Below are 25,175 nucleotides of genomic sequence, written 5' to 3' on the forward strand. Positions count from 1 at the left end.
CTGGGACATTGGGATATTTTGGGCGGGGGACCAGAGGAAAGAGTGCCTCTTACTGGCCCTCCAACACCACTTCCAGCAGCATCTGGTCTCCCATCCAGGACCAACCCTGCTTAACTGCTTAGCTTCAGAGGCAAGCCAGCAGTGAGATGCAGGGTGGTGTGCTGCTGGCATATAAGACTCTGAGACTCAATGCCCTATAATAGTATATTTCTGATACACAGGTAGTTTGTATGACGCTGCAGTACAATACTGTATGCTGTGAAATATCTTTCTCCTTTCATCTTATGAGTGGTTTCTACTGTCCTGCATTCCTATGAAGCTGCTGCTCACAGCTATATCGCATGCAAACCACCACCACCACCACCCAACCACTCTCTAGGCTACATGGTCGGCCACACAGATTTGTGTACAGGAACTGAGGCACGGCAGGAGGAGACTTGTTGGCGTGCATTATTTAGTCATCACACACGTGTTCTTGACTTCCAATTCTCAGGCGATATTTAACTATAATTATATCTGCTAAAGTGCTGAGGTAAAATGTATAATGTTAAGGTACATCATTTTTAAGATACAAATGAAATAATTGAATTTGAAAGCAAAGCAGTCTGATGAAACCTATAGGCCTAATGCTGAAACATATTGTTTTTTAAAATAATAAATATTTTTCTCCAAGAGTGATTGAAAATATTAAGAAATGACTGACATTAACCCCTGTTTATTTTGCATTAATTTCTTCCTAACATGCCTTCATGATAAGTGAAAATGAAATGTGGAGCTAGATAGTTAGAAAGCACTGGGACATTCCAGAAGATGGTTGGTCAGATAGTGTATCCACACTAAATACTTGAAGTGGGTTTGGTCTCTAAGGCTTCCAGACAAAGGCCTAGCATAACCTTCCAGAATGCTCAGACTAGAAGATACATTGAGAAAAGACACTTCCTTTTCTCATCCACAGTATAGTCTAAGATGCACCAGTCCTAAAACTGGTACAGGTGTAAAATCTTAATTTGACCAGTTTCTCACAGCAGGAAAATAATCCTGCAGCAACCGGAAATGTGAATTATTGTGTGGGTTATAATTAATGGCCGTTTTTTTGTAGTGGTTGATACATTTTTGAGGGCAAATAAAGTCAGACATTTTAAAGTGTAAATTATAAACTTTAGAAGCCTTTTTAATCCTTGAATAGACTACACGTTTGTGTTTCCTGCTATGCAGGACATTTCCTGAAACAACCAGGTGATCAAATTAAGATTGTGCATTAGTAGATGTGGATCGTTCTAGACACTAGCCTTTCTAGAGAGCCTGGCTAAAGTCTGTCATACCCTCCCCTCCCTCCCCACTCCTCTCTCCCCCTTCGTCCCTCCTCCTTACCCCCTAGAACTGGTGGTGGCCCTGGACACCCAGAAGATAGGGGTGGTATCGTGCGGCCAGGCCCACTCCATGGCGCTGAATGAGCAGGGCCAGGTGTTTGCCTGGGGGGCCGGTGGAGGGGGCCAGCTGGGACTGGGGACCGCTGAGGAGACCGTCCCAATCCCCAGGTGACCCAGCATGCTAGAACATACATTATTGAAGCTTTGCTGAGGAATAGCCTACTGGAAGAGGTACATGAAAACCAATGGAATTGTGAGAACTGCATGTGATGGCTAAATGCTACGGGCATAGACTTTTTTTAAAACCAGACCCGCAACATAGCGAGACTTCCAGGAAGGCTTACGAAACAGACCAGGTTGAGTTTGAGAAGTCAATGAGAGAAGTGAGAAATTCTTGGTGGTTAATTTTCTCGAAATCTAAATGCACAACCTGAGATGCTAGCCAATGTCTTCAGTAGTTAAACACTCAAACCTCGTGAAAATGCCAAACTGACGTTTTGATTTTCATCACAAACAACTTTGTCGAAGGATTGTGTTTGATTTGACGGCCTGCACATGCACAGTTCGGCGCTAGACGACCGTTCGACCCGATGACGGGTTTTCTGCGCATGGGCTTAGCTAGCCAATGTTTTCATGACATCACTTATAGTGTCATCGGTGATTTCTATTTAAGGAGCAATTTCTGCCCATCTTCATACTGTACTTTGCTGGGAGGGTTACAAAGGCTACAACACGTACGGTGTTCTAGATGTTGATTATACAGGGATTGTAAAGCTAACTGTACATTGCATGTAGTTGGTTAAAATCTGCCAAATACTGCATAGTTGTTCAGGCATTTGCCTCGCAACTCAATGCATCTCCTGTATTTCTCAGGCTGATCAAGAAGCTGTGCGAGCATCGCATCTCTCAAATAATGTGTGGCAACAAGCACTGCATCGCACTCTCTAAAGGTGAGAATGAAGCCAACAGCAACACCTCACACTACCACTGATACTGTAGCGCTACACACCAAAGTTACATGCTTAACAGCTCATGCTAGGCTAATGCTAGGTTAATGCCAGGCTAATGCTAGGCTAACCCCCTCTTTTCTCTCCCAGACGGTCAGCTGTTCACGTGGGGCCAGAACTCGAGCGGTCAGCTGGGTTTGGGGAAGGGAGAGCCCAGCACCTTGTCTCCCCAGCCCCTCAAGTCTCTGTCGGGTATCCCCCTGGCTCAGATCACCGCTGGGGGAGACCACAGCTTCGCCCTGTCCCTCTCTGGAGCTGTGTTCGGCTGGGGCAAGAACGGTGCCGGACAGCTGGGGTTAAATGACAAACAGGGTAGGCTAACTAACTTATACGACGATGAGACATACGTAGAGAGAAGTAATGCACCCCAATAGACTGATGAAGCCTGTTGGACTACAGACCCATCGCTATATGGGTCCAAATGCCCAATCGTTTCTCCGATTATGTGATTAAATGAATGATGGCTTGTAAGCAGTTTATAAGCAGACCTTCATATAAAGCAATGTGATGTTCTGAAGGTAACACGGAATATGTGCGCGTGTGTTTTATTTCCTTTCTACAGACCGGTCTGTCCCTTGCCACATCAAGTTCCTCAGATCCCAAAAAGTGGTTTATATCAGCTGTGGAGACGAGCATACAGCTGCCCTCACCAAGGTGAGGAACACAACTGTCCTCCTGCGTATCTGTCTGTTATGTGTTTCTAGTCTTGTGATGAAGCTCTCATATAGTCTTCAGATGATGGTGCGTTTTGAGAAAGCACAGTACTGAAAAAGGACCTGCTGTCTCGTAAAACCTTTAATCCCTGAACGTGTTCATGCCTTTGAAGAATTCTCATGTTTGTTTTGGAGGGTGAGGAATATGCATGTGGAATTGTATCGAGCTATGACAGACTGTCCTTCAGCTTTCCTTCTCACATCCTTTATTGTAATTGAAGCCTCGCTCTGTGTTTGATTGACAGGATGGGGGTTTGTTTACGTTTGGGGACGGCTCTCGTGGTCAACTGGGTCATGACTCCACCAACAACGAGCCTCTACCCAGACAGGTGCAGGAGCTGATGGGCAGCGAGGTTTCCCAGATTGCCTGTGGCAGGTACTGCACAACGTAGCCTGGTCAGCGTAGCATAACCTAGCAAAGCAAAGCATAGCCTAGCAAAGCATAGCTTAGTATAGCATAGCAGTATAATAGAGTACAGTACAGGTTTACATCAGGTAAGTTATGGTATGACTACTTGCCTTCTCTGTCCTAGATTCCTCATACTCTCTTTCTATCCTCTCTGTCTCGGTTTCAGACACCACACCCTGGCGTTTGTGCCTTCCTCCGGTCTGGTGTATGCTTTCGGTTGTAACACCAATGGGCAGCTGGGCACCGGGACACGAGGTGACATCAAAAGCCCACTTCCTGTCAAAAGCAGCCTCACAGGAAGGCTCACAGGAAGTCCTCGTCATATGTCAGGTAACTGGATGACTCCAGTTGGGAAGAAGAGAATGCAGGGAAATGAGACAAGGCAGAATCAGGGAGCTGTTGCTTGAGGAAAATGTCCGGCCTGTTGTAGGAGCAAGTCAGAATAGACAAGAGAACGCATAGGACGTTAAATGGAACAGGCACACGAGTGCAAGGACTTGTTCAGATACATCCACAGCTTATTCAGTGATTCATATAATGTACTGTATATAAAACTATGACTGTAGGGAGAAAGATCACTAGATCACTATAATACGCATATTAACCATGCGTATTAAAAGTCTATGAATGGGATAAATTCAATGTTCAAAGAAGGAAATAGTATCAAAATATCCCCATGTGGTAAAATGTTTGCCATTATTTCAGCAACACGGATGTTTCTAGAGTGAACTGTATTAGGTTGTGAGTTAGAGGTCTATGAAACAGGATTCTCAGTGTTTAACACACTGATTGATGGTCTTTGAGGCGGATTGCTTAGCTTTTATTGCTTTCCTGCCATCTAGTGGACTAAATCAAAATCTAGGGAGCTTCTCGTGTAGGGCAGCGTTTCCCAAACTGGGGAACCCAGGGGGTGCACATTTAGTTTTTTGCCTTAGCACTTAGCTGGTTCAAATAATCAACTCGTCATCAAGCTTTGGTTCTTTGAATCAGCTGTGTACTAGAGCAAAAACCAAAACATGCACCTTTTGGAGTTTGGAAAATGCTTGTGTAGGGCGAAGATGCCCCTAGACACTGATCTTGGATTAGCATTTTTCCCCCACTAATAGTTAAGATTAGAATTGGGGGGGAAGGGAAGCTGATCCTCGATCTCTCTCAAGGGGAAACTTCACTCAGGAGCTATTTCCTATAAGTATAAACTGTTCCCGTAAGTCACCACAATGCTGTTGAGCTAGCCGATTTTTAAACCAACAGTCAGTAACTCTTCCCTCTCCTTTCCTCTTTCTAGGGCCTGATCATTATGCCATTACAAAAATCAACTGTGGAGGGGACCATAACTTCCTATTGTACTCAGATGAAAAGGTAAAGGACTTCACATAATCGTTTCTCAGCTTTTGGTCGTTAACTGATGTAATAGTACAGGCACCGTATTCATAAAGCACCTCAGAATTGGAGTGATCTAGGATCAGTTTAGCCTTTTAGATCATAATGAATAAGATCACATGCACAGGGGGGCCCTGATCCTAGATCCGCTCTCTTACTCTGAGACGCTTTATGAGTACAGGCCCAGACATTGAATTAAAAGACAGAATGTTCTCTTTCAGGGATGGGAAGAATATGCTTTAGACCAGGGTTCTCCACCCTGTTCCTGGAGAGCTACCCTCCTTTAGGTTGTTTATCCAACCCCAGTTGGAACTAACCTGGTTCAGCTTGTCAACCATTTCATTATTAGAATCAGGTGCACTAGATTAGGGTTTTAGTAAAAACCTACAGGACGGTAGCTCTTCAGGAACATGGTTAGAGAGCTCTGCTATAGACCTAGTAGTGAGGAAGGATGCTGATGTGTTTTCATTAAGTGAGCCGCCAGTTCTAGTTTTCTGCCACTAAGTGGAGCTGTTGCTCCAGTTATTGACCAGCTAGAATGTCTGGATGGTCTCTGCTCTGGACAGAGAGATCTAAGACCAAGGCTATGTCCCAATTATTTGTCCTACCTCCCAGAATGTGCACCTGTTCACTTCCCTTCACTGGTTCGAAAGAAAAGACTGGTGTAATAAATATGGTGGAAACTCCCTCTAGCCGATGCCTCCACCAATCCAGTGCTTTTAGATTTGTGGGAAGTAGTGAATGAGATATTACTGTGATGCACCCCAAGTAGCCTACATCTGTCTACAACGGATATCCTCCTGTTGATTGCCAGGAATGTGAGTTGATAACACCAACACACAGATAGATACTCCCTCTACAATGTACTTGGACCTCTCAGAGTATTTATTTTATCTGCAAATGGGAAAGGGAATGAACCCAAAACACACGTCTCTGGATAGCCTTGTAATGTCTACAGTGGAAGCGCTATCGAGAATATCGTTGCTAAATGTAGCCGACTAGCTGATGTGCTACGTTACCTTGACTCCCCCCTGACCCCCTTCTCTCCTCTACAGAGTTCCACCCCTCCTGAAGACTTCCGCGTCACTAACATCAGTAGAAGCATCTCTTTGATAAATGATGCCAGTTTGAATACGTGGAGGATGAAACTCCTAGACAACACAGATTCCACTATCACCAAGTAAGTCAGTGATATGAGTTATTTGTGGATTCGATTTGTCTTGAAAATATTTTTTTGTGAACAATTGTTTATCGTTTCCTATGCGGAGATTGACATTTCTTTTAGCAGGACGATGATCCTGTGGTGACCCTTTTTGGCTTCAGCAGCTGGAAGCTCTATACCACTCTAAAGACTGGTATCTGTTTGATCTTGTTTCAATTGATTGATATCATTTCCTGCATTTATGTCTTGGTCTCCCTCTGCTTTTAGTGACGTCATTCTCCTGCTGTCTTCCACCGCCTGTTGGAACGCCAGCTTCCTGGATGAGAGGTGAGCATTGATCGACAGCCTATCCTGTTCTTTCACCTGTTTGGAAGGAGACCAGGAAAGGAAGCCATGAGTATTGAGTCACACCCGGTGTCTCTCTCATATGTCTTGTGGGAAAAGGCAGAGCGTTCACAGAGGACAAAATCATGTCCTTAATGTCCTTGTCCGACCAACACTCATTCCCATCATGTGCCTACAATTCAGAACTGCTGACCTTAGGGGAAGAGACTCCAGGGAAATACTCCTATCTAGACACACTGTACAGACACACAGAGATTCCATTAGAGATCCGTGTGGAGATAAAGCGCAGATGGCGTGTATGAGGGAGGGGTGGCCATTTTGTGCTGATTCTCCGCCAGATGCCTATCACTTCATGGGAACGACCCTAGTTCTGAGCCCATCAGCGTAATGGTGTCCTCTAGACTAGAGAAGACCAATAAGCACCTTACTGTATGTCCTGCCCTCTCTGCTAAAGCAGCCTGTCCTAAAACCTACTGGATTTAACAGTTATATAAAACACTGGCAGGTTTAGCCAATAGCTCAACCTAGAGGGAGAGAAACTGACAATGTGTTGCTCGTAGTATGTTATGTTCCCAATCGCACATCTGTTATTGTTTTTAGAGGTCACTCATTTGTGATGGCATCATGTGGGCCGCCCAAGAACGTCTGCACGGTGTTCCTAAAACGAATTGTCTCAATTTGGACCCTTAGCGTATGAAACACACACACACACACACACGGCATGCCACAAAGCTGCCTGATTCTGGTGGGTACAGAAGCACTGTTCCCTAGCTAGCATAACGCCTCTCTACTTGTTAGTGCTTATCGTTCCGGTCGGAGTCTCTGTTTACCAAACAGTCACACAAAGCCAAATCTGGTTTATTATGGCTGAATTATTATTATTTTTTATCAATATCTGGAGGTTGTCTGTAAATAGTCGCTGTCCTTCATGCCTTTGAGTTTTCTGGGCTTTGTGGTGGTTCTCTTCTCTCTCTCACACATAACACCCCTGGCAGAGTTCACAAGATAAAGCAGTGAATGTGGTTTGGAATGGGCTTAAATACATGGAGGCTCTGACTAGACTTAATATATGGTCCCTGTTCATCCCTAGGTGTGTGTGTATGTGTGTTTCTGTTTAGGTCTTCGAGCTCTATACCCTGCAGTGAGCTCACACAACTGCCATGTGCCCAGTTAGAACAGAAGCTAGAGACTCTATCTAACCCAGAGGAACGTGTTGTGTGTTCTATTCATCAATGGTTCTACACAAATTCATGGATTTAGTCCATCTGTTTATTTATATCTCTGCTGATGAGTTTTTAAAGGGATGTTCTGTATTTTGAGCGGAACTTCCCTTTTAAGCTCCACAGTTAAACCTGATGAAAAGTCTGGGTAGTTTATCATGGGTTTTTCTGTTTGGTAATTTTGGGGGGGGGTTTGGTCTTAAAGGATATTTTGTTCTTTGTTTGTTCCCCCAGTGATGACAGCCATTTTAAGACCAACCCTAAAGTCCCTGGCATCGATCTCAACTCAGTCCGCCTGCTGTTTGAGACACTCAGTAAACCGCCCTTCGCCAGACTATTGGAGCAGGTAACGACTCTTGTGTACCATGTCTTATCCCAATACATGAAAGCGGGACCCTCCCTAAGCTCAAAAACCGGGGTATGCATAGTTAAAGTGGCCTCCTTCCATCATCTGTACTGATATGAAAACACAGTGAAAAGCAATATGAATGGAGACCACTGGGTTTCAGGTCTTTGGTTCTTTCACATAAGAGCAGGTGAAGGAAAGGAGATGAGGAGAAAACACTTTAGGCACTAAAGGTGCACTATGTAGAAATCGCTCAGCCATTTCCTGGTTTGTAAAATTCAAATAGTTTGCATGATTTCAGTTTACGTGACACAACAAGTATAGTGTAGGTAATCATTGTACCATCTAAACCGCTGTGAAATAGATTTTACATAACCACAAATATTGGTATTTTCAGATTTTTGAAGCTTGAAATACCGAAAGTAAAAGATGCAAAAACTCAACTTAAAAACGGAAAGCATAGAAATAGTGCACATAGATCTACCGCTTCTTAACTTGCTTATTACAATGACAGATCTCACATTTATATGTACATTTGGTTGGGTTGCCCAAAAAGTGACATACTGCAGCTTTAAAGATGGAATCTGCAGTAGGGGGAAGCAGCGCCACTGGCCACCCCACCACCGTGAGGAGCGTCGCGCTGCATGAGAAAAAAAGAAGTACATGTGCTCTTCTATTGCTCGTGCAGTGATGTCTGATGGGAAAAAACTGTTGTTTGCAGTTATGGCTGAGACTTGTAATATAGCAAACGGACGTGGCTGTTTCACCATTAAATATTCTAGATTTAATTGAGATGTACCCGGGTTTTGACTATCAAGCTACTTGGTTCTATCCATCTACTCATAAACGTGTTATGGCTGAGGCTGGTAGATTTGAACTGAGCGAAATAATGGCATTTACAAATCCCCTTTACAGGGTCATTGTCATGGCAACCCTATCATACAGAGTCATGGTTTATGTTTTGACTCAAATGCAATATTTTAGTCCAAGGACACAAAGCCTTGTCTGTCTGTCAACATACTGACTCAGATGTCTACTTTAATAATAAAAAATTGAATGCAATAAACGTGTCACTTTAAACAATGGCACTTTATATAATGTTTACATACCCTATATTACTCATCTCATATGTATATACTGTACTCTATACCATCTACTGCATCTTGCCTATGCCGTTCGGCCATTACTCATCCATATATTTGTATGTACATATTCTTATTCATTCCTTTACACTTGTGTATACAAGGTAGTTGTTGTGAAATTGTTAGATTACTTGTTAGATATTACTGCACGGTCGGAACTAGAAGCACAAGCTTCAAAAGGGTTTTTCAGCTGTCCCATAGGATAACCCTTTTTGGTTCCAGGTAGAACCCTTTGGTTCCATGTAGATTCATCTGTGAAAAGGGTTCTACATGGAACTCAAAAGGGTTATACCAGGAACCAAAAAGGGTTCTCCTATGGGGACAGCCGAAGAATCCTTTAAGGTTCTAGATGGCATCTTTTTTTTCTAGGAGTGTACGGTGTCTGTTAGACCTAGCCAGCAGCACTTTGGACTGAGCTATGTAGTAGAGTAAAATAGGGGTGTTCAGGGTACACCGCCCCCTACGCTTTGTTTTGATGGCTGGAGAGTATCATAGGCCACGGCATTGAATTCCCATGCCACATATGAACTATGTCCCCCGTTGACTTCTGAAATGGTACAGTACACTTTACGCATCATCTCAGTAAGATCAACACATACTCTGCTGGGTTTTGATGGTTTCACGCAGAATGCCTACTGGACTGAGGTCATGAGGTTCAGAGCTAGCTAGCCCACTAATAATATGTTAGGGATTTTGGGGCTTCTCAATCTAACTTGATTTATTGTGTTCTATAAAGATCAGGCAGCATTCGCAACCAGCCAACCACAGCAGGCCTCTCCCAAAACATTTTCCTGTGATGTTTTTGTCCCTTTGCCGAGTCCAGCTAATCCTTTAGATTTTGTAAAAAGCTATCCTTGTTCCGACATTTAAAAAAATATATATATATTGTATCATTTTGGTACAGTATTGCAATGTTGAAAATACATTTCTTAGTCAATATCAAGTATCCCAATTCTTCACCATCAGTCAGTCACAGTTTAATTGATAAAACTTCAGGTACTCTACTTAACTCATATCATAATATACTCATTTAGTTACATCTGCATTAGCAAATGAAAATAACAAGCATTGTGATGTACAGTGAACCGGTTGTACGGACAGCTGTTAGGTGATATTTTGATGAATGATTTTAAAGTGATGTATCCATCTCTCTCTCCCTCCATCCATGTATCTCTGTCCTGCCAGGCCACTAAGAGTTTTGAGAGCCTGCTGATCCCCCAGCTGCCCTGCTCTCCCCCTGACGTTGAGGCCATGAGGATCTACCTGATCCTGTCGGAGTGTCCCGCCCTGCACGAATCCAAGAACTACATCACCCTCACCATCCCCCTAGCCATGGCCATACTCCGCCTGGATGCCAACCCCAGCAAAGTGCTTGGTAGGGGGGCAACATAGTTGCATTTCAAGCGCACACACATGCACAATCACATGTTAATGCACTATGTACATTGCATGCACACAGACACCCATACGTGCGCACGCACACACACATTGACGGGGCTGTAGTGTACCAGGTCGAGAGCTTCAAGTTCCTGTGTGTCTACATCACTAAGGATCTATCATGGTCCACACAAACCAACACAGTCGTGGCGGGGCACGACAACACCTCTTCCCCCTCAGGAGGCTGAAAAGATTTGGCATGGGATTCTTAAAGTTTTTAGAGCTGCACCATTGAGAGCATCTTGACTGGTTGCATCACCACTTGCTATGGCAACTGCTTGGCATCTAGCCGCAAGGCGCTACAGAGGGTAGTGCGTACAGCCCTGTACATCACTGGGGCCGAGCTCCCTGCCATCTAGGACCTCTATACCAGGCGGTGTCAGAGGAAGTCCCTAAAAATTATCAAAGACTCCAGCCACCCAAGTCATAGCATGTTCTCTCTGCTACCGCACAGCAAGCGGTACCAATGCACCAAGTCTGGTACCAACAGGAACCTGAACAGCTTCTATCCCCAAGCCATAAGACTGCTAAATAGTTAAATAGTAATCAATAGCTACCTGGACTATCTGCATTGACCCTCCTTTGCACAAACTCTTGACTCATCACATATGCTGCTCTTCCTGTTTATCTATCCTGTGGCCTAGTCACTTTATCCCTACCTACAGTTGAAGTCGGAAGTTTTACATACACTTAGGTTGGAGTCATTTTTAAAACTAGTTTTTCAACCACTACACAAATGTCTTGTTAACAAACTATAGATTTGGCAAGTTGATTAGGACATCTACTTTGTGCATGACACAAGTCATTTTTCCAACAATTGTTTACAGACAGATTATTTCACTTATAATTCATCACTGTATCACAATTCCAGTGGGTCAGAAGTTTACATACACTAAGTTGATTGTGCCTTTAAACAGCTTGGAAAATTCCAGAAAATTATGTCATGGCTTTAAAAGCTTCTGATAGGCTAATTGACAACATTTGAGTAAATTGGTGGTGTACCTGTGGATGTATTTCAAGGCCTACCTTCACACTCAGTGCCTCTTTGCTTGACATCATGGGAGAATCAAAAAAAATCAGCCAAGACAAAATTGTAGACTTCCACAAGTCTGGTTCATCCTTGGGAGCAATTTCCAAACGCCTGAAGTTACCACGTTCATCTGTACAAACAATTGAATGCAAGTATTGCGGTATGACGCAGCCGTCATACCGCTCAGGAAGGAGACGCGTTCTGTCTCCTAGAGATGAATGTACTTTGGTGTGAAAAGTGCAAATCAATCCCAGAACAACAGCAAAGGATCTTGTGAAGATGCTGGAGGAAGCGGGTACAAAGTATATATCCACAGTAAAACGAATCCTATATTGACATAACCTAAAAGGCCACTCAGCAAGGAAGAAGCCACTGCTCTAAAACCTCCATATAAATGGTTTGCAACTGCACATGGGAACAAAGATTGTACTTTTTGGAGAAATGTCCTCTGTTTGGCCATAATGACCATCTTTATGTTTGGAGGAAAAATGGGGAGGCTTGCAAGCCGAAGAACACCATCCCAATCGTGAAGAACGGGGGTGGCAGCATCATGTTGTGGGGGTGCTTTGCTGCAGGAGGGACTGGTGCACTTCACAAAATAGATGGCATTATGAGGGAGGAAGGAAGGAAAATGTTGTGGATATATTGAAGCAACATCTCAAGACATAAGTCGGGAAGTTAAAGCTTGGTCGCAAATGGGTCTTCCAATGGACAATGACCCCAAGCATACTTCCAAAGTTTTGGCAAAATGGCTTAAGGACAATAAAGCCTATAGAAACTTTGTGGGCAGAACTGAAGAAGCATGTGCGATCAAGGAGGCCTACAAACCTGACTCAGTTACACCAGCTCTGTCAGGAGGAATGGGCCAAAATTCACTCAACTTATTCACTCAACTTATTTGACCCAAGTTAAACAATTTAAAGGCAATGCTACCAAATGCTAATTGAGTGTATGTAAACTTCTGACCCACTGGGAATGTGTTGAACGAAATAAAAGCTGAAGTAAATCATTCTCTCTACTATTATTCTGACATTTCACATTCTTAAAATAACGTGGTGATCCTAACTGACCTAAGACAGGGAATTTTTACTAGGATTAAATGTCAGGAATTGTGAAACTGAGTTTAAATGTATTTGGCTAAGGTGTATGTAAACTTCTGACTTCAACTGTATATGTACATATCTACCTCAATTACCCTGTATCCCTGCACATCGACTCGGTACTGGTACCCTGTGTTTATAGCCAAGTTATCGTTACTCATTGTATTTTTACTCCTGGGGTTATCTTTCTATTATTTGTTATTTTATTTTTCTCTCTGCGTTGTTGGGAAGGGCCGTAAGTAAGCATTTCACTGTTAGTCCACACTTGTTGTTTACGAAGCATGCAGGTACACCGGCGCACAGACAAATACCCTCATGCACACAAATGTGCTGAACAGATACTGTATACCCTGTACACCTCAGTCTACCACAAATACTCTTTCTCCATACTGCACAGTCAGTCCCAGGAAAATGGCAGTTATACAACTGTCATAATGGTATACACTTCATGTGTACCGTGCATCACATGGCACTTCTGTCATACTTTTAAATATGCAGTGTCACTGCAGGTTTCCTTTAAAAGATGCTGGAATGTGATGTGTTGTCTTGTTTTTTTGTATCCCATAGATAACTGGTGGTGTGTTATATTCTGGATGCCCGTAGATAACTGGTGGTGTGTTATATTCTGGATCCCCGCAGATAACTGGTGGTGTGTTATATTCTGGATCCCCGCAGATAACTGGTGGTGTGTTATATTCTGATCCCCGCAGATAACTGGTGGTGTGTTATATTCTGGATCCCCTGGTGGTGTGTTATATTCTGGATCCCTGTAGATAACTGGTGGTGTGTTATATTCTGGATCCCCACAGATAACTGGTGGTGTGTTAACTGGTGGTGTGTTATATTCTGGATCCCCCCTGGTGGTGTGTTATATTCTGGAGATAACTGGTGGTGTGTTATATTCTGGATCCCCGCAGATAACTGGTGGTGTGTTATATTCTGATCCCCGCAGATAACTGGTGGTGTGTTATATTCTGGATCCCTGGATGCAGATAACTGGTGGTGTGTTATATTCTGGATCCCCGCAGATAACTGGTGGTGTGTTATATTCTGGTGGTGTGTTATATTCTCCCCGCAGATAACTGGTGGTGTGTTATATTCTGGATCCCCGCAGATAACTGGTGGTGGTCCCCGCAGATAACTGGTGGTGTGTTATATTCTGGATCCCCGCAGATAACTGGTGGTGTGTTATATTCTGGATCCCCGCAGATAAGATAACTGGTGGTGTGTTATATTCTGGATCCCCGCAGATAACTGGTGGTGTGTTATATTCTGGATCCCCGCAGATAACTGGTGGTGTGTTATATTCTGGATCCCCGCAGATAACTGGTGGTGTGTTATATTCTGGATCCCCGCAGATAACTGGTGGTGTGTTATATTCTGGATCCCCGCAGATAACTGGTGGTGTGTTATATTCTGGATCCCCGCAGATAACTGGTGGTGTGTTCTGGATCCCCGCAGATAACTGGTGGTGTGTTATATTCTGGATCCCTGCAGATAACTGGTGGTGCCTCGTGGACGGCGGTGTGTTCTCCAGGCTGGTGGACATGTATAAGAGCATCGTGGTGTTCCTGTTAACCGGAGGAAAGGCCCTGCTCGTCCCTGTCTTCCTAGAAAACTATACCAGTGCCACGCTAAAGCTTCTAGAGAAACTTCATAAGGTAACATTTCCTGCTAATGATCATGGGGAAACTTCAGTAGCTCATTCTTTACATAAAAGTTTCTCTAGATACTTCACAAGTTAAAGTTTTATACTAAGCTTGTGAAGAAACTTCAAGAGGTGTTATGATTCCCGTCCTTAAACATAGGTCTACTGTGCGACTAGGATCCTTAGGTTAGGAACACATGAGTTGTCCTTTTTTTAAAGAATGTCGGTAATGCAAAAAATAAGTTTACAGAATTGTGGGAAAATATCAAGTATGCATGATATCCTTTTATATATAAATGTATCAAACCGCAAGAGACTTCCTGGTATAAAAGAAAGGTAAACAATCATAATGATGAGTGTGTGTGTTCTGAGCAGAGCTGTTGTGCTGCTGTGTGTGTCCAGGTTAACCTGAAGGCCGGGCATGTGGAGTACAACCGCTTCTATATCCCTGACATCACCACCCTGGTGGACATCCAGGAAGACTACCTCAAGTGGTTTCTGAGTAAAGCAGAGATTGTGAGTACTGGAGATCTCTACGTCTCTCTCTCTCTTGTGACGATGTCGTCCTGTGGAATTTGGTGTGTGTGTGTCCAATTATCTAATTCTCATCCTAATCCAATGGGATGCTACTCTCACAGACGAGCCCCCTAGCCCCTACCCCTCTTCCCTCCCTCTTTCTCCCTGCATAGTAGAATCTGTCGAACTGTGTAGGCCCTTTCTAGGAAGAGCACAGAGACTTTGTTGTCCCCACCCTCATATTTTCACCTTTGTGCCTTGTAGCTATGGCCAATGTCTCAGTAAACTGGAATAGCTAGACAGCTATGCCCCTGCCACCAGCTGTCAATCTGAATACACTGTTATGATCCTCTACAATGTACTTTTCATGGGTAATTTGGACAAAACTGAGTTGATGATTATAATTTTGTTTTTCAGAAAATGAGAACACCAGCAGTACAGGTATACAGGCCATTTTCTAATCAAATGAGTGTAAATGCCACGTTATCTATATGCTCTTCAAACGATAACGTTTCTCTTTTCATCCATTCAGAGCTCAGTGACTTTATGTGCCTACCCATTCATACTGAACGCCCAAGCCAAGACCACCATGCTGCAAACTGACGCTGAGCTACAGATGCAGGTAACAGCCAGGATTGGAAAATATATATGTACATTTTTACAGATGCTCTGGCACAGAGTGACTTATAGTAGTGAGTGCATACATTTTCATTAGTAATAGTCCCTTGTGGGAATCGAACCCACAACCCTGGCATTGCAAGTGCCATGCTCTACCAACTGAGCCACACGGGACCGTTATATAAAAGTTTCCACTGTTAACTCAAAGTTTGAAACTGATTTATGTTGACATTTGCCGTGATAAAATAACTTGTTTTTATCGACAATGTAAGAATGAATCATGTCCCTTGGAGACCATTTAATTGCACTTGTCTTTTTTTTAAACACTTGATGTAAAAAAAGAAAAAAGATATAATTTCCATCTCTGCTACACATATTATTTCCCCTGTCTGTGACCTTTTCCAAGATGGCGGTGAGCGGGGCCAACATGCATAACGTTTTCATGCTGCTGACGCTGGAACCCCTCCTGGCACGGAACCCCTTCCTGGTGCTCCACGTACGCAGGGACCACTTAGTGAGCGACGCGCTGAGAGAGCTCACCATCTACTCTGACGTCGACCTCAAGAAGCCCCTCAAGGTCTGAGTTCAGCACCTCTCAGGGCGACAAAGGTCATGTAGTGTGTCGTAAATAGACATGGAAAGATTTTTTTTAGGAGAGATCTTTGTAATCAAAGAGAAATAAGATAACACCACCAATCATCAATTGTTTGTCAACGGCTGCACACTGTTGTTAGTGCCACTTGAATTACAGGATCTAAGGCCATATCACTTGAAAATGAGAAAGTGATTGACAGAGTATTTGGGCTCAGTTAGTGCCACTTTAATTACAGGAACTAAGGCCCTCTCTCCCCCTCTAGGTGATCTTTGATGGGGAGGAGGCGGTGGATGCAGGGGGTAACCAAGGAGTTCTTCCTACTGCTGTTGAAGGAGCTGATGGACCCTGTGTACGGCATGTTCACCCAGTACACCCAGTCCAACCTGCTCTGGTTCTCTGATAAAGTGAGTCATGTACCACTCAGTGGAGGCTGCTGAGGGAAGGACGGCTCATAACAATGGCTGGAACAGAGCAAATGGAATCGCATCAAACACAAGGAAACCATGTGTTTAATGTATTTGATACCATTCCACCTATTCCTCACCAGCCATTACCACGAGCCCGTCCTCCCCAATTAAGGTGCCACCAACCTCCTGTGTGACCGCTTCTACTTCACAACACTGTACAACTAACCACGATCTTACTGTACATATAGGGCTGATGGCATTCATAACATGATATAATAAAACCGTGAACCATTCACACTGCACAACACTAACACTAACAAATGTTGATAACTGAACATATCTAACTGTAATTATAAACTGGGTGGTTTGAGCCCTGAATGCTGATTGGCTGACAGCTGTGATATATCAGACCGTATACCACGGGTATGACCGAACATGTATTTTTACTGTTCTAATTACATTAGTAACCAGTTTATAATAGCAATAAGGCACCTTCGCATTACATCGTGCAAAGAACAGCCCTTAGCCGTGGTATATTGGCCATATACCACAACCCGCCGAGGTGCCTTATTGCTTAAATATAGTGCTGATGTTACTCATAATTCTGTGTAAAAAAAATAAAATGCTAAATAAATAACACTGTACTCGAAAAGGGACGTAGAATTAAATATTTCTTGCAAGTGCGTTGGAGTATAGTACATGATTCAAGAGAAGTGTATTAAATGCCTTCACTGACCTTGGCAACGGTTGCTAGAGGAACAAAATAAAAAAGGGAAGTGTTGCAAGCGAACAGTGTAGTAGTCTATTGAATAACTGTTTTTTTATGTCTCCAGGTAAGAACACATTCTCTTTTACAGTAATGACAATAAAACATGTCTAACTGTTAATGGGGTACTGTGACATCATAGAATTGGCTCTTTGTAGAAAACCAATGTTAGTCTGTCTGACATGCATCCTAATTGGCCCACTATTCCCTATATAGGGCTCTATGCCATTTGGGCCACAGACCCTATCTATTGTATGAAGCAACACCAAGGTCATATTAGTTGTCAAATCTCTTCTACTCATGTTCTGGAAGCCAGCCAACCGCCTCAACATGTCAGAAGGGTCCATTTCATTATCTTCTAAATCTAAACAACATTATGCATTTTCAAAGCCGAACAAGGTCACAAACAACGTTTCAAAATATTTCCAAATGCTCTGAATAGACACGGTTGGTCTTGGTTACCTGAGTGTTTACCGGTGTCTCGTAACGTCTTTTGTCTGTATTTCAATGACCTTTGTTAACCCCCGACCCAGGCTTGGCTGTGTGGCCTGGCCATTGTGCTGTAAGTTGGATACATTCTATTGTGTGAAGGGACATGCCACTAGGCCAGAAAGGTCATATTTGTTGTGGTTTGTTGAGGGTAGAAATAATTATTGTATTGAAATATGAACCGCTTATGTAATGAGAGCCTTCCTATCGGAGTGAGTTGGCGTAGGTCAGCGTTTTTCCAGGAAAAGGGACACCCATGCGAGGCAAGGCGACATCGGGAACGTTCACTCACGTATACAAAATAGCACCCTGGGTCGTGGGAATATTAATGAATGTCAAAACCCTTTGACACTCGCAATTGACAGTAGTGATTTGAAGGAGGAACTCAAACAGGTCTATAACAACAAAATGAAGCTGAATGGCCTCAGAATAGGTTTGTAGGGTTCATCAACAATATTTTGTTAGGAAGGCATAATAGGTAATTATTCATATGTAACTTGTAGTTTTAATCAGAAACACATGCGTAATGAATCAACAACAATTCTGAGTAGCCCAGTCATACATTTCCCAGTTGGTGAACATTATTGAATGAAGTGGTTGAATAAAAACAAATTAAATCTTGGTTTGGATTTAAAAACAGACCTTTGGTGGTATGCCAGCCTACATTTCCATCAAAAACAAGATGTACATCTCAATAGTTTCAAGTCCTTTTGTTTTTTACTCTCTTAATACTGATGAACCATTTCAGTAGGCTTCTCTTGTTTCTTCCACCTCCTGTATTTTCTGATCAGTGAGGAAAGAGCAACAAGAAGAGGGCGCCTTTTAAGACTATTGCTATGCACCCAACAAAGCAGTGCCTCTCTACTTAACTTCCTTGTTGTGTCGTCTCTCTCTGTTTCTGCCCAGTGTTTTGTGGAGTACAACTGGTTCAATCTGATAGGGATCATTTGTGGGCTGGCCATCTATAACAGCACCGTGGTGGACCTCCACTTCCCCCTGGTCCTTTACAAGAAGCTACTGGGCGTAGCACCCACTCTGGAGGACCTCAAGGAGCTGTCGCCCACAGAGGGCAGGTAATGTGAATTCATAGCCCAGCCACGAGGCCTCTAGGCTGGGATGGACTTGCATGCTAACTCCCCCTAGCCACATCTTGTTAAAGGTTCTACATGGAAAGTGAGTGTTCTTCATTCATTAAAAACAACTTAGTATTGAACACAATCTTTCTACTGCCATTAGGTATATTGATTGTCCATGCTGTTTGTATAAATGTATTTTCGTCTTGGGTGCGGAGAGATTTCATTCTGGGTTTATTTTTTAAATTCCCCCTTCCCTCCTTATTTGAACACGTTGTGTGAACTCAACATCTCTTCAGAAGGCAATAATTGAGTGTTGGGCTTAGGGTTGGGCAGCATCCAGATCTTCATACCGTTCCTGTACCATACTAGGGTATATGGTATTACTGGCAGTGCACACTGTTTCTTTTCAAATGCACAAAACAAATTTAGGCAGCAGGGATCTTGATCCAGGAGGAGATTGTTTGTCTCTGCTGTAATCGCTGTGTCAGCGATTTACAGCTGTGAGTCTTTCTGAGTAAGTCTAAGAGCTTTGCACACGGATTGCACAATATTTGCACATTATTCTTTAAAAAATTCAAGCTCTGTCAAGTTGGTTGTTGATCATCGCTAGACAGCCATTTTCAAGTCTTGGCATAGACTTTCAAACCGATTTATGAGTAAAAACTGTGACTAGGCCACTCAGGAACATTCAATATCATTGACAAGCATACTCATAACATGGTGCAGCCACCACCATGCTTAAAAATGTGGTACTCAGTGATGTGTTGTGTTAGATTTGCCACAAACATAGCACTTTGTATACAAGACATAAGGTTAATTTCTTTGCCACATTTTTTGCAGTATTACTTTAGTGCCTTTTTGCAAACAGGATGCATGTATTCTGCCCTGGCTTCCTTTTCACTCTGTCATTTAGGTTAGTATTGTGGAATAACTACAATGTGGTTGATCCATCCTCAGGAGAAAACTATCACAGCCATTAAACTCTGTAACTCTTTTAGTCACCATTAACCTAATGGTGAAATCCCTGTGCTGTTTCTTTCCTCTCCTGCAACTGAGTTAGGAAGGACGCCTGTATCTTTGTTGTGAATGGGTGTATTAATACACCATCCAAAGTGCAATTAATAACTTCACCATGCTCAAACATCTTTTTCTTTTTTCAATCTGGAAAACCTCTGGTGTTTGTGGTTGAATCTGTGTTTGAAATTCACTGCTTGACTGAGCAACCTTACAATTGTTTGTATGTGTGGGGTACAGAGATGAGGTAGTCATTCAAAAATCACAAACACTAAGTGTGCAATAATAGTAAGTTGCATGGACACGAGTCCATACAACTTATTATGTGACTTGTCAAGCACATTTAGGTTTGCCATAACAAATGGGTTGGATACTTGTTGACTCAAGATATTTCAGCTTTTAATTTTTTATTAATTTGTAAACATTTTTTAAAAATCCACTTTGGCGTTATTGTGTATAGGGCAGTGACACAAAATCTCAATATAATACATTTATATTCAGGCTGTAACACAAAAAATGTGGAAAGAGTCTATGGGTGTGAATACTTTCTGAAGGCACTGTACTTACTGTACATAACCCAGCGGTTGGCCTAGGGTCTAATTGTCTGCAGATGGCCCGGAGTTTGGTGCTGAAGCTTTTTATCCTTAGATTACCAGTCCGAGGGCTACAATTAGGGCAGTGCATCGGCCCTTGAGCGTGTCACAGTAAAAGACAGCTTTCTTTAAGGAGTTGGCTCCCTCGGGAGTGTTGGGCCACAAAACAACCCAGACGATGAATAGTGTCTTGTTGTTTTGTCATGGGTTGTGTTGCTTTCTTGGCTTGACTTTTGGGTACACTTAAGACCGAGGCAGTAGAGAGTCGACACAGCTGTGGGTTTTGAACTAAGTGGTGGTGAAGAAATGAAGGAAGAGAAATTAATGACAGTTGGTTAGTCATTTGGGGTGTTTCTTTACTCAAGTATTTCTGTGTACTCCTAGTACTCTTAGTTTAAATAAGATTTTTTTAAATGTATTTAACTAGGCAAGTCGGTTAAGAACAAATTCTTATTTACAATGACGGCCTACCCCGGCCAAACCCGGGCCAATTGTGCACCGCCCTATGGGACTCCCAATCACGGCTGGTTGTGATACAGCCTGGATTCGAAACAGGGTGTTTGTATTGACGCCTCTAGCACTGAGATGCAGTGCCTTAGACCCCTGCGCCACTCGGGAGCCCAAAGATGACTGGATATCAAATACAGTTGAAGTCGGATGTTTACACACACTTAGGTTGGAGTCATTAAAACTTGTTTTTCAACAACTCCACATATTTCTTGTTAACAAACTATAGTTTTGGCAAGTCGGTTAGGACAGCTACTTTGTGCATGACACAAGTAAAATTTTCCAACAATTGTTTACAGACAGATTATTTCAATTCACTGTATCATAATTCCAGTGGGTCAGAAGTTTAAATACACTAAGTTGACTGTGCCTTTTAAACAGCTTGGAAAATTCCAGAAAATTATGTCATGGCTTTAGAAGCTTCTAATTGGCTAATTGACATCATTTGAGTCAATTGGAGGTGTATCTGTGTATGTATTTCAAGGCCTACTTTAAAACTCAGTGCCTCTTTGCTTGAAATCATGGGAAAATCAAAACCCAAGACTGCTCCACTGCTCCAAAACCGCCATAAAAAAGACAGACTACGGTTTGCAACTGCACATGAGGACAAAGATCGTACTTTTTGGAGAAATGTCCTCTGGTCTGATGAATCAAAAATATAACTGTTTGGCCATAATGACCATTGTTATGTTTGGAGGAAAAAGGGGGAGGATTGCAAGCTGAAGAACACCATCCCAACCTTGAAGCATGGGGTGGCAGCATCATGTTGTGGGGGTGCTTTGCTGCAAGAGGGACTGGTACACTTCACAAAATAGATGGCATCATGAGGCAGGAAAATGATGTGGATATATTGAAGCAACATCTCAAGACATCAGTCAGGAAGTTAAAGCTTGGTCGCAAATGGGTCTTCCAAATGGACAATGACCCCAAGCATACTTCCAAAGTTGTGGCAAAATGACTTAAGGACAACAAAGTCCAGGTATTGGAGTGGCCATCACAAAGCCCTGACCTCAATCCTATAGAAAATTTGTGGGCAGAACTGAAAACGTGTGCGTGAGCAAGGAGTCCTACAAACCTGACTCGGTTACACCAGCTCTGTCAGGAGGAATGTGCCAAAATTCACCCAACTTAATGTGGGAAGCTTGTGGAAGGCTACCCAAAATGTTTGACCCAAGTTAAACAATTTAAAGGCAATGCTACCAAATGCTAATTGAGTGTATGAAAACTTCTGACACACTGGGAATGTGATGAAAGAAATACAAGCTGAAGTAAATCATTCTCTCTACTAATTGTTCTGACATTTCACATTCTTAAAATAAAGTGGTGATCCTAACTGACCTAAGACTGAATTTGTACTAGGATTAAATGTCAGGAATTGTGAAAAACTAAGTTTAAATGAATTTGGCTAAGGTGTATGTAAACTTCTGACTTCAACTGTACCTACTTCACAGACTACTGTAGTTCAGAGTACTTTGTGCAGAAAAACTCAACTCTACAACCTGTAAGAACACCACTCCAATACACAGCCCATACAAAGCAAGGCAGCATACTCCCATCCTCCCTCCAACTTCAACAGAATGTGAGACATCCCACTTGGCTGCCCTTTGGGTCTGGAGAGAACGAGGAGTTTATTTTCCCCTTGGCACCCTATCCCTGGCACTGTTACTCCATGCATACTTCCTGTGTTGTGTTAGGGTTGGCTAGCTTCTCCCTAGCAAGCATAGCTTAGCGTAGTCCTCCTCCCACACTCTCCATCACTCACGGTCTGTTATTGTCTCCCAGCATTAACATAGTATAGCCCCCATTCTCCATCACTGTCTATTATTAGCTCCTAGCGTTAGCATAGCATAGCCCCTATTCTTCATCAGTGTCTATTATTGGCTACGAGCATTAGTGTAGCCCCCATTCTCAATCACTGTCTATTAGCTGTTAGAATTAGCATAGCCAACATTCTCCATTACTGCCTATTATTAGCCGCTAGCGTTAGCGCACAAACAGGCTAGTGCTACAGGAAGCCTTGTTGTTCCCTCTTCTGTTCTATCCTAGATAATCCAGGTGCATTGGGGACAGAACACAGCTGGCCACCAGGGTAAGCGATAAAATGTGACGTTAGCGATGTCACTAAATGCTACTGAGGGCAGAGGCCTTAAAATGGAGAGTGTGTTATCCCCAGCTAGGTTAGGGAGAAAGTCTTTAGCGATGGCTGAGGCTGCCAGGGAGGGATGCTGTCCATGTCAGTGATGAAAAGTGTGCTGGCTGAGTCTTTACCTCAAGACGCAGCTATGTGGGAGGAATTTTGATGAGGATGACATTGGTCTTCTATTTCTCTGTCTTGCGTTCCCCCTCTCTCTCGCTTGCCCTCGTCTCTTTATTTTTCCAGCATAGTGAGACAGAACTTACATTCTCTACGGTCATGTGTTAGTGAAAACGTCTCTCTTTCTCTCTCTAGGAGTTTACAACAGCTCCTGGACCATGAGGAAGATGACGTTGAGGAGACATTTTGTCTCAACTTTGCTGTAAGTCCTCACAGGGCCCCCCTGTTGTGAATTGTGCCAACTCTTGGAGATGTCTGAACCCCAAACAAAACATAAACCCACTTCCCTCCTGAAACACTACGTCATTACCCATTTAAAAGATGACTGTACAGAAAGATCTTCACAACATTCAGATGCCAAATCAGATTCTGCAGTAGAAATGGATGATATTTAGTTGCCTGACTGGATGATATCTAACCCCCCACTGTGTCCATCCCAGATCACCAGAGAGTACTATGGTCTGACGGAAGTTAAGGAGCTTATCCCTGGAGGAGACCGCATCACTGTGGACAAGAACAACAGGTGGGGCCCCTTTATTTATATATATATATACACACTTCTCAAAAAATAAAGAGAACACTTAAACAACACAATGTAACTCCAAGTCAATCACACTTCTGTGAAATCAAACTGTCCACTTAGGAAGCAACACTGATTGACAATAAATGTCACATGCTGTTGTGCAAATGGAATAGACAACAGGTGGAAATTATAGGCAATTAGCAAGACACCCCCAATAAAGGAGTGGTTCTGCAGGGGGTGACCACAGACCACTTCTCAGTTCCTATGCTTCCTGGCTGATTCTGGCGGTGCTTTCACTCTAGTGGTAGCATGAGACGGAGTCTACAACCCACACAACAAGTGGCTCAGGTAGTGCAGCTCATCCATGATGGCACATCAATGCGAGCTGTGGCAAGAAGGATTGCTGTGTCTGTCAGCGTAGTGTCCAGAGCATGGAGGCGCTACCAGGAGACAGGCCAGTACATCAGGAGACGTGGAGGAGGCCGTAGGAGGGCAACAACCCAGCAGCAGGACCGCTACCTCCGCCTTTGTGCAAGGAGGAGCAGGAGGAGCACTGCCAGAGCCCTGCAAAATGACCTCCAGCAGGCCACAAATGTGCATGTGTCTGCTCAAACGGTCAGAAACAGACTCCATGAGGGTGGTATGAGGGCCCGACGTCCACAGGTCGGGGTTGTGCTTATACAGCCCAACACCGTGCAGGACGTTTGGCATTAGCCAGAGAACACCAAGATTGGCAAATTCGCCACTGGTGCCCTGTGCTCTTCACAGATGAAAGCAGGTTCACACTGAGCACGTGACAGAAGTGACAGAGTCTGGAGACGCCGTGGAGAACGTTCTGCTGCCTGCAACATCCTCCAGCATGACTGGTTTGGCGGTGGGTCAGTCGTGGGGTGGCATTTCTTTGGGGGGCCGCACAGCCCTCCATGTGCTCGCCAGTAGCCTGACTGCCATTAGGTACCGAGATGAGATCCTCAGACCCCTTGTGAGACCATATGCTGGTGCGGTTGGCCCTGGGTTCCTCCTAATGCAAGACAATGCTAGACCTCATGTGGCTGGAGTGTGTCAGCAGTTCCTGCAAGAGGAAGGCATTGATGCTATGGACTGGCCCGCCCATTCCCCAGACCTGAATCCAATTGAGCACATCTGGGACATCATGTCTCGCTTCATGATGCTTTAGTCCAGGTCTGGGAGAAGACCATCAGGAGACCATCCGCCACCTCATCAGGAGCATGCCCAGGCGTTGTAGGGAAGTCATACAGGCACGTGGAGGTCACACACACTACTGAGCCTCATTTTGACTTGTTTTAAGGACATTACATCAACGTTGGATCAGCCTGTAGTTTGGTTTTCCACTTTAACCTGTTGCGACGAGCAATCCCGTATCCGGGATCTTAAGTATAGCCTCAAGCTCATTAGCATAACGCAACGTTAACTATTCATGAAAATCG

At 43.5% G+C, this 25,175-nt stretch overlaps 1 protein-coding gene and 1 non-coding gene across 2 annotated transcripts in view; one reads left to right on the forward strand and one right to left on the reverse strand.

Annotated features, from left to right (window-relative positions):
* Positions 1-25,175, forward strand: part of LOC112239463 (probable E3 ubiquitin-protein ligase HERC3) — a 40,041-nt gene that overhangs the window by 3,294 nt on the left and 11,572 nt on the right. Inside the window, 21 exon segments of the mRNA XM_042315605.1 lie at positions 1,379-1,538; positions 2,244-2,320; positions 2,468-2,689; positions 2,940-3,031; positions 3,336-3,466; positions 3,666-3,829; positions 4,785-4,858; positions 5,935-6,059; positions 6,309-6,368; positions 7,841-7,952; positions 10,280-10,469; positions 14,159-14,322; positions 14,712-14,825; positions 15,243-15,266; positions 15,358-15,447; positions 15,850-16,020; positions 16,301-16,338; positions 16,340-16,442; positions 18,607-18,773; positions 23,340-23,406; positions 23,645-23,727. Of these exon segments, the coding sequence (XP_042171539.1) occupies positions 1,379-1,538; positions 2,244-2,320; positions 2,468-2,689; positions 2,940-3,031; positions 3,336-3,466; positions 3,666-3,829; positions 4,785-4,858; positions 5,935-6,059; positions 6,309-6,368; positions 7,841-7,952; positions 10,280-10,469; positions 14,159-14,322; positions 14,712-14,825; positions 15,243-15,266; positions 15,358-15,447; positions 15,850-16,020; positions 16,301-16,338; positions 16,340-16,442; positions 18,607-18,773; positions 23,340-23,406; positions 23,645-23,727 (2,428 nt within the window).
* Positions 15,545-15,618, reverse strand: trnaa-ugc. Its single transcript has one exon. It is a non-coding gene; the product is annotated as a tRNA-Ala (tRNA).

This window comes from Oncorhynchus tshawytscha, unplaced genomic scaffold (genome assembly GCF_018296145.1).
Source record: "Oncorhynchus tshawytscha isolate Ot180627B unplaced genomic scaffold, Otsh_v2.0 Un_contig_4718_pilon_pilon, whole genome shotgun sequence".
Classification (NCBI taxonomy): domain Eukaryota; kingdom Metazoa; phylum Chordata; class Actinopteri; order Salmoniformes; family Salmonidae; genus Oncorhynchus; species Oncorhynchus tshawytscha.